Source organism: Orycteropus afer, unplaced genomic scaffold, assembly GCF_000298275.1.
Source record: "Orycteropus afer afer isolate SDZICR_OR568_19922 unplaced genomic scaffold, OryAfe1.0 scaffold00292, whole genome shotgun sequence".
NCBI lineage: Eukaryota > Metazoa > Chordata > Mammalia > Tubulidentata > Orycteropodidae > Orycteropus > Orycteropus afer.
The window spans coordinates 4,378,108-4,391,003 of NW_006921879.1; the positions used below are offsets into that span (position 1 = coordinate 4,378,108).

The window sequence follows — 12,896 nt, forward strand, 5'->3', positions numbered from 1 at the left end:
GTATGGGAGAGCATATTTGGGGAGAGCCAGACTGACAGGACTGAGGTTCTGGTAAGTGGTGTGAGTGCAGTGTTGTGTACAATATTACTCCAAGTACAAGTACTAACTTTTCCCCCAGGCTCCTCCCTTCCCATGTTCCTTCTCTATCAGAAGTGAGGCCTCTTCTTAACCCCTCCCGTTTTTAAAATTCCAAGGCTTTAAATTCCACGAATCTCTGAGTTTTTCAGATGTCATCAGCAGTGTTTGAATCCTGCTTCCTCACATCCTCGTAGTCGGATTGTCACACTCGGCTGCAGACCCCAGATAACGGAAGCCTCCTGATCTGGACTCAAGAAAGACAGAAGCACAGCCAGATTAAGGCTGAGCTGGAGTGCTTCAGCACAGGTGAGGTTGCCTCACACTGGGATTAAACCTGGGACACAGCAGGCTAGAACTGCCTACCTTTCCACCTCTTTACCTTCTGTGCTAATGTTTCTTCCTCCCTTGCTCTGTTTCTGCATTGTTTTATGCTCATTACAGAGCCCTTCACCACCCAACTCAGCTCCTCATCTCACCGAAGAACCTTTGGAGGCCAGAGAGGGGAGCAGACTTCCCAAGATCACACAGCTTCTGTTGCTCCCTCTTTCCTGAATTAAATGTTTCTAACTATTCCACGTTTTTTACTAATCCCCTAATCTTTGCCTTCTTTCCTTTTCCTTCTCTCTCCTCCCTCCTCTTCTCTCTTTGGACCCAGTGCTGAGGCCAACCGTATCCAAGCTGGGGCAGTTGAGAGTATGTCTATTCGGCTGTCCACTCAGATCTGGGCATCAATATGGAAACAGATGTCAAAGTGGGCAGTGCCAATCTTGGGGTGGGGGGCACTCTAAGCCCCCAGGACCTTCAGTTCTGAAAAGTGAGAGGAGAGTTAGCCTGAGTCTGGGACCTAGGAAGCTGCTCTCCTGGGCCCTGAAAAAGAAGGGCTTTGAGTGGGAAAAAGGTGAAGCAAGGAGACAAGGATGAGGCCTGACTAGTCCTCATTTTATCTGCAAGTAGGGCAGCTTTCCTGCAAATGATCTTCTGGTCACCTTCACACAAGCAGGTCTTGGTGAGAATTGCTAAGGTTCAGAAAGGGGACAGCCAAACACGTCCCAAGAGAAGGGAAAGGCTTTTTGCAGGTGTTATAACCCTGCTTTTCCAGCAGGGGGTGCCCTGTCCCGGCAAAATGCAAGTCTTTTTTTTTCCTTATGCCCTTCTTCTGGCCAAGGAGACTGGATTCCCTTGACACTGATGGGGGTTAATCTGTGCTTGCGGCTAGGCAAAGAAGGCCCCAGGGGGGCATAACAGTGCTTAGAATCTGGTGTCCTGTTTAGGAAAGATAGATCAATCTGGAGCTGAAAGCCCCCATCACTTCGAAATGTAAGACTAAATTTGACCTTGCAGAAAGCAGAGCTCATGTGTGAGAGAGCAAGGAAGGAATGAGTGAGAGAGCGAGCAAGAGCTGGGTGAAAGCAACCGGGAGCAATGGGGATGAAGTCTAGGGCCTAGTAAGAGTGTTTTTGGAAATATAATACCAGGGAGACAAAGATTGGAAACTCAGGCTGTCCATCCCAAAGCAGAGCACTTGGTCCCCTTCATTTAGACACTGAGTGCAGACTAACATTTAATCTAAAATTGTTCCACAATTCCTAAGCAACACCCATTCGCTTGTACTTTATAGATACAGACCCCTAACTGGAAGAAACTGGGTTATGCAAGGGTTGCTAAGGAACGAGGGGAGATGCAGAAGGTAAGGCAGGGGTTGCTTAGTAACCAGGAGTCCCTTGGTGATGAAGTGGCCAGAGCTGGTCTGGAACTGATGAGAGGGTCTGTGGACAGTCATCCCACACCAGAACCTCCCAGAAACTCATGTCTGTTGGTCTCTTGACTCAGGGCTGCCAGGGCCAGCCTCTCTTCCATCTCCCTGACACTGTACCACATGAAATGTGCACCCCAGGTCCCCCAGTGTCTGGCTAATTCCTTGCTCCAACCACCCCCTGCCTCCCGCTCCCAGTAGGAAGTTGATCAGGTTCCTAGATTTAGGGAGGAGCAGGGCTACCCATGGGGGCTGGTGAGCAAACTGGCATCTCACACTGGGAGGTGGGGTGCAGGAGCTTCTGGCCTAACACAGATGCAGAACTGGTAAACCTAGGGTTTAGATGTAGGATGGCGCCCTCAACAAGCACGTCATATTTTTCCAGTCACAAGGAAATGTCTAATATTGAGTACCCCATGCCCGGTCTTCATTCTGCCTCCACACTATCTATAGTGGCCCACCTTTCTTTTCCTGAGGGCTGTTATGAGGACATGGATCCCACAGCAGCTGCCTGGCCTGGGGTCTATGTGGCCTCACTTCAGGTAGCTTCACTCCAGCGTGGGCTTGGGCACAGTTGAGGCATGCAGAGCCTCAAGCTACTTTCTCAGGGACGTGTCCCTGTACGTGTTCTCTGTACTCCAGGCATACAAGTGTCCCTGCTCTCTCCCAAACACGCAGGGCATTTGCATGGCTCCATGGCTCCATGGCTCCATGGCTCCATTCTGTTCCCCTGTTGTTGTTGTTATGTGCTGTCCCTAGATGAAGCATTTGCTGCTTCCCCTGTCAAAAACCTCCTCAACCTTCCAGGTCCTTTTTATACACGACTTCTTTAGTGATGACTCCCCAGCCCACTGGATCTGAACTTTACTGAGCTTCCATGGACTTCAGGCATTGGGAGGGCTCTGGGGCCCTAGAGGGACAGAGCGGAGTACTCTGGTATTGGTGGCCTCCTCATTTTTGGTCCTTTCCTTCCTCCACTACATGGTTAAGATACTCCTAGAAAATCTTTGTGAATTGAGTGTTTATAAATGGAAAGCTTGTTGCTGAAAACAAAACCCTCTGCATGGATCATCTCTGACAAAGTATTTGAGACCCTGCCTGGTAAGTTTGCCTCTGAAGAGACTGAAAGATTTAGTTTTTGTTGTATCCCCTTCTGAATTGCTTGAATTTTAAAATTTACCATGAGCAGGTAGTCTTTATTTTTTCTTAACTTTCTAATTGTGAAACATAACACGTAAATAATATATATGATACATATGTGTGTAATAATGGCATGTTTTGTCAGTATCAGATCACCTTGTCTGACTTCGCAAGGGGGAGGAGAGAATCAAGATGAACATCAGCCCATGGGTTTTTCCTATGAGGTAGAGGTCAAAAAGACTCCACCTTCCAACCATTTCACCACTTCTGGCACCAGCTGTCCCTTGCACAGCACTCTCTGCTTCTCTGCTGGGTTTGATAATTTGTTGCAATGATCACATAAAACTCACAGACAATACTCATGATTATGGGATTTACTAGGGAAGTTAACAGGTTACAATTCAGAATCAAGAACAACCTAGGATACAGTCGGTTGGTAAAGCTTTTTGGCCACACCTGTAGGCAGGCCTTGTCCTTGGCCTCTGGGCCCCTGGGCCCCTGGACCCTTCAGCATGGCCTCTGCCCTGCTTCATCAAGTGTTTCAAAGCTCTTTAGCTGTATCAGTAAGTGCCCAGAGGTACTCCTCTACCAGGAAGTCGCCTGCCTGAAGGCACTCAGCTCTCTCCCTCCATGGGTCAGCAATTGACAAATGCCCAGAGTCACCCTACCCTGACAGGAAGCCTTTGCCCAAAGGTTCTCAGCTCTTGCTCCGCGGGTGAGCATGCTCACTGAAATCACCCTACTCCATGGGCGGGAAGCCGACCTGCCATCTCGTGCCAGTATCCTAGCTCTGCTGCTCTCAGTTCTTTGCTGCTGCTTCTTGCTGTCTTCCACCATCTCCAGTGTTACAGTTCTCTGTGTGTGTGTCTCCTGAGTCTAGGAGGTTCTCAGGGCAGGGATCTGGGTCCAAAGGACATTCTCTCCTCCCAGATCTTCTTTGTTTATGTTAGTGAGGTCATCTCTTCCTGCCTCTGGAATGGCTCATTTTAAGCCTAGTGTAATGGCAAAACTGCTTGATCCCCTTGTTAATGTACCATACAGCTTTTATGCATGGTGTCACCCCCCACAAAGGTGCCATGTACTTTATTTGCATTATTAGCAAGCTGTTCAAACCATTTGGTGGGCCACAAGCACCTTACTTGCCTAGTCACATATAATCATTTTGTGGGAGTTACAAGACCATGGAGAGAAAGGTAATGTAAAAATGATCCATGGCACCACAATGTATACGTATGTGTGTATAACATATATGCGTGCATATATACACACATACACATATGTGTACAGATAGATAGATAAAGTGTTTAAGCCATGTAGCCATCACTTTGGTCAGCATGGCAGAAGCCCCTTGGTGTGCCTCTCCCTAATCATAACTAACCTTCCTTTTACCCCAGAAATACCCATTCTCTGGTTAAGGCATATGGCTGCTAACCAGAAGGTCAGCAGTTCAAACCTACCTTCTGCTCTGCAGAAGAAAGGTGAGGCAGTCTGCTTCCTTAAAGATTTACAGCCTTGGAAATCCAATGAGGGTTGCTGCAAGTCGTAACAGACTTAACGGCAGCAAGTTTGTTTTTGACTGTTATATAGTCGTTGCCTTGCTTTTCTCTGCAGTTTGACTGCCAGTTTGCATTCATAAATAACAGTAACAGACTTGGTTTGACTTTTTTTTTTTTAAGCAAACAGAAACTCATTTTTCACAGTCTGGGAGGCTAGAAGTCTGAACTCAAGGCACTGGCTCTAGGGGAGGGCTCTCTTTCGGTTGCCTCTAGTGGAGTGCCTCTCTTTTCAGCTTCTGTTCCTCAGTTGCTTGCTAATCTTTATGTGGCCTGGCATCTATCCCAACTGCGTTTCCTGCTTTGGCTGGTTTTGAACCTTGTATATGCAGAATCACAGGTCCGTGGGTAATGGAAATGATTTGTACTCATGTACTGAAAAGGATGGCGCTTTGAATCCACACATGGAGCCACGGAGGAAAGCCCCGGCAACCTGCTTCAGTAAAGATTACAGTCAAGAAAACCACATGGAGCTCAGCTGTACTCTGTAACACATAGCGTTGCCATGAGTTGGAATCAGCTTTCAATGGCAGTAGATTTGGTTTTTTGGTTCAATGTAGAATCCCACAATAGGAATTCTTTTGTGCCTCGCTTCTTTCACTCAGTGATTTCTTTTTAGACTTATTTATGCTATTCAGTGTAGCTGCCATTCACTCATTTTCAATGCTGTATAGTATCCCATTAAATACGTGTGACACTATTTATCTATCCAGTATACGGTTAATGGACGTTTGGGCTTGTTTCCAGTTTGGGACTCTTACAAAGGGTGCTGCTGTGAACACTTGCATACCATCTCTTGTGCACACATGACCACAGTTCTGCAGGGTAAGAAACTGCAGGGTCAGAGCACTGTATTCTCAGTTTCCGCAGAGAATGCCAAACTGTTTTCCAAAGCAGTTGAACTTGGAGGGATCCAGCAGTGTATGAGAGTTTCTACAATCACTTTTACGAATAGAAACAGTTAATTGAAATTAAAAATTGGCATAACTATTTATTTGGTAGCTGGCATACTCATTGGACAGAACAGCTGCATGGACGGAGGTGGATCTGTAGTTCCGGCATCTAATGCCCGGTGCCCGGCATGTTGTAAGCACCCAGAGCTCGAGTATGGAATCAATGGAAAAATAATCCTTGTCTACTGACTGGTGGGTTTCACATTCTCATCTGTCCATTTTATAAATAGGGAGACTTCCTGGAGATATTTCCTAGCCTGGCTCATGTGTTTGGAATTTACCACGGCTGGCCTGACTGTTCCCCACTCTCTGCTGCTGTGTGCCCCGTCTGTCTCGAGGAGTTGGGGGATACATTATCATCATGCTCACTGAATCATGGTGTCAGAGATAAGTGGAGTTGATTCTTTCCCCCAGGGCTGAGTTCAGCAGTAAGAAGACCAAATGTTGCCTGCCATGTTCCAAGCAGTGGCCAAGGTCTCCTCGGGCCGATTTTGTCCGTGCATGGGCCTCTTTGTGAGGAGCAACAGCAGTCGGACAGACCAACGGGGCATCCTGGCCAATAGAGTAGCTGTGGTCACAGGGTCCACTTATGGGTGAGTGCCCTGATTGTTTCTTGACCTTCTCATTCTGACCCTGGTTTTCATGGAAGGATCTCTGGGTCGTGAGAGCAGGACACAACCTTCCTTGTTGACTTCTGGGGTTCGGTAGAGGAAGAATGGTGGGGAAAAGTTGATGATGTCTTGCCTTCTCCATCTCCACCTGCAGGATCGGCTTCGCTATTGCTCGGCGTCTGGCCCAGGATGGTGCCCATGTTGTCATCAGCAGTAGGAAACAGCAGAACGTGAACAAGGCAGTGGCGATGCTGCAGGGGGAGGGGCTGAGCGTGGCAGGCACCGTATGTCATGTGGGGAAGGCTGAGGACCGGGAACGGCTAGTGAACTTGGTGAGGGGCCACAGGGGTAGAAGGACAGAGTGAGGAGAACACACAGATCCTTACCATCCCTGCTCAGCCCTGGGAGGGATAAGGGTGGGGCTGGGGGCTTCAAGTTCTAGAACAAGTCCAGAGACCATGATTGCTCATAGTCTATTTGAGCAGACCTGGTTGGTCACAATAGCTTTCTGGTCACAATGTCCTGTACACAGGAGGACCCTCATCCCAACCCCACACCCTGGAGAACTACAGTTGAGGAGGGGTCTAACTGAAAAAGAACTTCTCCTGAGGCCTCAGCACTGGGGGGTCTGTCCTTGGGCCTGTTAGGGATACTTTCCTTTACCCTGAGTTTGGTTTTCACAGGAGCTACATGACCATTCAAAGGGCATGCCTGGCTAGCAAGTTCTGCCTGAGTGCTCCACATGTCTGAGCTACTCTGGGCAGATAAGGTCCTCTCCAGCCATTTCCACACTCATCCAAACCCCTCCTGTTGGCCTCTCCCCACAGGCCCTGGAGCACTGTGGTGCTGTTGACTTCCTAGTGTGTAATGCTGCGGCCAACCCTGTGGTGGGGAGCACTCTGGGAGCCAGTGAGGAAGTGTGGGACAAGGTGAGGCCTCTGCCACCACATCCCCCTAAAAAAAACCCTCTCCTCCCCTCTGGGTGTTACTGTAAAATTAGGTACTAGACAGCAGTCTTGCCCACCAACCCCAGAAGGCCATATCTTGATGAGCTTGTTTTTAAACCTGCTTCCTACTGCCTTTCTGCATTCTTTTATCTTCCCATATCTTTGTATTTATTTATTCAGCAAATATTTATGGAGTGCTTGCTATGTGCCAGGTACTGTTGCAGCCTCTGGGGATATAGCAGTGAATGTATAGTAAGTCTTCATGCTCTGTCAGAGTCAACAATCTGTATCTAAATGCACCCTTTTGCAGGGGCATATGCTGGTAGCAGGAGCTCTAGTGGCATAGTGCCTAAGGCACTTGACTGCTAACCAGAAGGCTGGTGGTTCAAACCCACCAGGCACTCCTTGGAAGGAAGGTTGGGCAATCTGCTTCTGTAAAGATTTACTGCCTCAGAAACCCAAGGAGGGATCACTATGAGTTGGAATCAACTTGATGGCAGTGAGTTTTTTTTTTGGTTTATTTTGATGGCTGTGGTCCTCCTTGGTGACCCCTGTTTGCTGCAGTGATTCTCTGCCTTTCCTAGATTAGGGCTCCTCACTGTCTCTCAGATAACCCTGCTGACTTGTTGGGACTGGAACCCCCATCAGCGTCTTGGAGGCTCAGCCATACCAACCCGCTATAAGTCCACTTAACAGTTCTGCCACCTTTTCCACAAGGGTCCAGGAGAAACCTTGTAAAATGCCTTGAAGCCCATCTTGGGCTTAGTTATTTTTTAATACCTGTTCTGTTTATGTCTCATTCCCTATTTCTCCTGATGATCAAGTCCCAATTTTTCTGCCATTGTTAGCCTTTCCTGGTCTGCCCTGAGCCTTTCTTCCTTGCTGTCCTTAGTTTGTTCTGCCCTCTCAGCTCTCTGAGCTCTTTTGCCCTCAGTGTTGCCAGGCTAGCCCCTCCTTCCCATCTACCCTTGGCTCTGTGCCCTTCAGTCCATTCTCAGAGATGACCTGAAATCCAAGCTCCCTGCAGCAACTGCGGAGCAGCTTCACCAGGCTCTTGAGCTGCGTTTTTACTGCCTCCTAGGAGGATCATCGTTTGTGATTATGCAGCTGGGATTTCATTGCTGACATTCTCCTGGTCCTCCTGAGTCATTTTCCTTTCTAGTGTCTCAGTTCATGGGATCCTGACTCTTTTTCTTGGAACAATTTGAAAACCCCCCTCCTGAAGCTGGAGGCACGCTCTAACACCAACCTTGCTTTCTCTGGTGCTCCCTTATTCTCCAGAGACTTGACACTCAGCAAGAAATTCCACACCATTGGACAGAAATAGTTGATGAGGTAATTGCCCCCCAATTTTTTTTCTGCTACCACCTCAGAGGCGAATTGTCACAAAATGAGTTTAGAATTTATCAGAAGCTCTGCTTTTAACTAGATGCAATTTTCAGTGGGAGTCCTGTGCGGGGACTTTTCTGTCACTCAGCTTATCCTTGGACCAGTATTGGGACCTTCCCCAGGCAGACCACTATTCTCTCCAGCTGGTTGGGAGATCTATAATCTAACTACATAGCTACATCTCCCCAACCCTCTCCTTCACCCAAGGCCTCTGCACCCTCCTGTAAGCTTGTGGAGCCCTTCTCAGTCCTTCTTGGCGCACAGAGTTCCTCTTCCTGCTTTCCTAATAGGGCAATTTTCCTCACCTTCCCTGTGGCATAGCTCATGTCTGGCCTCTGAGTCTAGGAGGAGCTTCTTCTCATGCATAGTCTGATGCACACAGAGCTCTGAGCAGACATCTGTGGGCTGGTGGGGCTCCGTTTTTTTTTTTTTTTTAAATTTTTATTGTGATTTGGGTGAAAGTTTATAGAGCAAATTCATTTTCCATACAGCAGTTCATACACATTTTGTTTCATGACAAACCAAAACAAACTAAACTCACTGCCGTTGAGTTGGTTCCGACTCATAGCAACCCCTCCTTGGGTTTGAGGTGGTATCTCTATGGAAGTAGATCTCCCAATCTTCCTTCTGAGGAGTGGCTGGTGGGTGGGTTTGAACCTCCAGCCTTCTGGTTAGCAGTCAAATGCCTTAGGCACTATGCCACCAGATTGACTGCAATTCCCCACAATGTAACAGCTCTCTTCCCACTTCCTCCCTGTAGTTACCTCTCTCTCTCTCTCTTTTTCTTTTTTTTAAATTATTTATTTATTTTTATTTTTGTAGTGTTTCCTCCCCCACCCCACCCCTGGGAACCAACAAAGAAAGTTTCCTTCCATATATAAACCTTTCTTTGACTTTTTACAATAGTGAACTAATACAATATTCGTCTTTCTGTGATTGACTTACTTCAGTGAGTGAAACGTCCTCCAAGTTCATTCACCTTATGCGGTGTTTTGCAGATTCCCTGTTCTTATCTCTTCCCTGTGTCCTACTTTCCTATGCACTCTTGCCCTTTTCCCTCCAGCTGTCTCCCTGTGCAAACAATGCCCTTCTGTTCTCCCACGATTGATTGCTCTAAGGAGTGTATCTATCTGATGTAAATGTTCACCCTATATGCCTGTCTATTGTTTGGCTGGAAGCCACAGGAGGGAGTTCAATTTCAGACCTGAAGGGTAACTAGGGGCCATAGTTTGGGGTGTCTGACCAGGCTCTATCAGACTAGTAAACCTGATCTTTTTCTTATGATTTTGAATTTTGTTCCATTCTATTCAGGATCTCCTGTACTAATCCCTTTCCAAGTGATTGACAGAGGTATCTGGAAAAGATTCAGTTCTTCTGGTCTCATGGTCATATAGGCTGAGGATCATATCCTCTACTAGTCTCTTAGACTAATTGTTTCCATGCATCTTTGGTTTTCTTCATTCTTCTTTGCTCTGGACAAGGAGAGACACATTGTTGTATCTAGGTGGCTGCCTGCAAGCTTTTAAGGTCCTAGTTACTACTTACCAAAGAAGGACGTAGAACAAAGTTTTTTGTGTAGTATGTTATGTCAATTGAGCTTGATGTCCTCTACAACCACGGTCCTGAGCCCACAGGCCTAAGTATTTGCTCCCACAGGATGGTAGACTGTGGCCAAGAGGTGGGGCTCTACTTTGAACAGAGTGATCAAAGAGCGCTTAGCCTAGCCCTCAATTCCTCCTTATTGGTGACCCCATAAGGAGCTCTGGTGGTATAGTGGTTAAGGCATTTGGCTGCTAACTAAAAGTTTGGTTTGAACCCACTAGCCACTCTCCAGAAGAAGGATGAGTTGATCTGCTTCTGTACAGATTTGTAGCCTTGGTTGTGGTCACTGCTTTGTCACAGCCAGCTACCCAGAGGGACTGAGTAGTTGAACCTGTGGGCTTGGGGCCATAGTCGCAGGAGACATCAAGCTCCATTGGCATAACATACTATACAAAACATTGTTCCACCTCCTACTTTGGCAAGTAGCGACTTGGATCTTAAAAGCTAGCAAGCTGCCATCTAGATGCAACGATGGGTCTCTCCTCATCCATAGCAAAGAAGAATGAAGAAAGCCAAAATTCATGGAAACAGTTAGTCCTAGAGACTGGTACACCATCCGATCTGCAGCCTATACAACTATGAGACCAGAAGAACTAGATGGTGCCTGGCTACAACTGTCATCCACTTGGAAGGGGTTCTATGTAGGAGATCCTTGATAGAGAGGGAGAACAATGTGGAACAAAACTCAAAAATAATTTGGAGAAAAAAAAAAAAAGGTGGGAACCGGGTTTGCTGGTCCAATAGAGCCTGGTGGAACCACTGAGACTATGGCCCCTAGCTACCCTTCAGGTCTGGAGTTGAACCCACATCTGTGGTTTCCAGCCAAACAAAATACAAGCATATGAGTTAAACATTTACCTCAAGTAGATACACTCCTTGGAGAGAACAATCATGGGAGAAAGAAGGGCTGCTTATGCACAGGGAGACAGCTCATGGGGCAGGAGTATATAGAGGGATGGATACTGGGAAGAGGTAACTATGGGGAGGAAGTGGGAGGGGAACTGTTGCATTGTGGTAAACTGTGATCAATGACATGAGACAAAGTATATGTGAACTGCTGTATGGAAAGTGAATTTGCTCTGTAAATCTTCACCCAAATCTCACACACACACACACACACACACACACACAAAAGATTTGTAGCCTTGGAAACCCAATGGGGGTTGCTATGAGTCAGAATTGACTCAATGGCAGTGAGGTTTTTTTTTTTTTTGCATGATGACCCCATGGTGATCCCCTTTTGAACATCCTAGCCACTTGCAGTCTCAGAGGTCATCCCAACAATGGTATCTGGTCATGACAAGGGTTATGGAAGCCCAGCTGAAACATTTTCCATTGCCTGCCACGAAGGGGGTAAGTGGGTGTGAGATGAAAGGTGGAAGGATGGAAAAACTGTGGATAGGCCTGGTCAGTTTTAGATGTATGACCTCATTCCTAGAAAGGCAGGACACAGCTGACCTCAGTAAACATCACCCCTGACTCCAGGACCCACAGGAGGTGTCCCGGGTGCCCCTTTAGTGTTAGCCCAGCTAACACTTATCTGAGCTCCTGGGCTCAGCCCCTGCCTCCTTTTCTCATTTCTTCTCTGTTCCTAGACCAATGCTATCACTAAGGGAGTGTAGGGGGTGTGAACCATGCTGGGTGAAACCGTCAGAGAGGATGACACCAAAATTATTGCCTACAAAATTTTTGTGTAGTATTTCAGCAGAAATTTATTATTTTAAATAAAAATATATCTGTAGTTAGCTTTAACAACAAAAATATTTTTCGTAAGCCCGCTGACTTGCGTCAATATGCTTACAAGGCTAAAACTCTGTTCTAATTTACTTTTTGAATGTTCTAATGTGCTCTGGTCAGAGCTGTCATTATTATCCAATTACAATGATGCTTTGAATCACAGTTTCATCTGCATTTGCTACATCCTACAAGCACAGGCTATTGCTGCCAGTGTTTTTAGGGTTGTTGATTTTGTCAAATATTCTGGTGTTTTAGCTACAGTGTTGTGGTAATTAGTATTCATGAACCTACATCAGTAACTTTTTTGAGAATGAAGTAGTAATTAAAGGCAAAGAAGGAGAAAAACTGAAAAAGACTTCTGCTCAATTACTAATAATATTGTAGTTGAGAATGTAATTCAATGTAGAAAGATTTTACAAAATAATTTTGTTGCTAGTATTCATATAATCTAAGAAATTACATTTAAGCAATTTACAACTATATTTATCACATATTATTCTGTGATTAAAATAAATAATAAACATTACCAAGGATTCTGTATGATCTGGTATGAGAGGAGGTCCATGGGAGGTATTATACCATGAGTTACTGCACTGGGTGGTACTAGCCCTAGTGATGCTACTGCCCCTAATCTTAGACAGAGTGTCAGGGTCCCTTATGTCTGAGCCCAGGTCCAGGCTTTAGTCACAGGCAAGATTAGCACAGTCACCTAGCTCCAGAATGATAATCTCTGTGGTGCATCCCTCTCTGTACTGGCACTACAAAGCTCTGAGCTGAGTCTGCGGCGCACTAGCACATGTGTAGGCTCCCCCAGCATTCATTTTTAAAAAAATTTTTTTATTGTGATTTGAGTGAAGATCATACAGCCAATTCATCTTCCGTACAGCGATTCCTACACATTTTGTTTCATGACATTGGCTACAATCCCCACAATTAACAGCTCTCTTCCTACTTCCTCCCTGTAGTTACCTCTTCCCCGTGTCCTTCTTTCCTATACATTCTGGCCACCTGAGCTATCTCCCTATGCAAACACTGTTCCCAGCATTCATTTTTTTTTTTTTTTTTCTAATTGTGATTTGGGTGAAAATTTACAGAGCAAATTCACTTTCCATACAGCAGTTCACATACACTTC

At 46.3% G+C, this 12,896-nt stretch overlaps 1 protein-coding gene across 1 annotated transcript in view; it reads left to right on the forward strand.

The window, feature by feature from the left end:
- Nucleotides 1-5,930: 5,930 nt before the first annotated feature.
- The window catches only part of DHRS2 (dehydrogenase/reductase 2), a gene marked incomplete at its 3' end in the record, with an annotated part of 8,379 nt that continues 1,413 nt past the window's right edge, over nt 5,931-12,896 (forward strand). The window contains exons 1-3 of the mRNA XM_007951250.1: nt 5,931-6,070; nt 6,243-6,420; nt 6,916-7,017. Of these exons, the coding sequence (XP_007949441.1) occupies nt 5,931-6,070; nt 6,243-6,420; nt 6,916-7,017 (420 nt within the window). The remainder of the gene's footprint in view (nt 6,071-6,242; nt 6,421-6,915; nt 7,018-12,896) is intronic.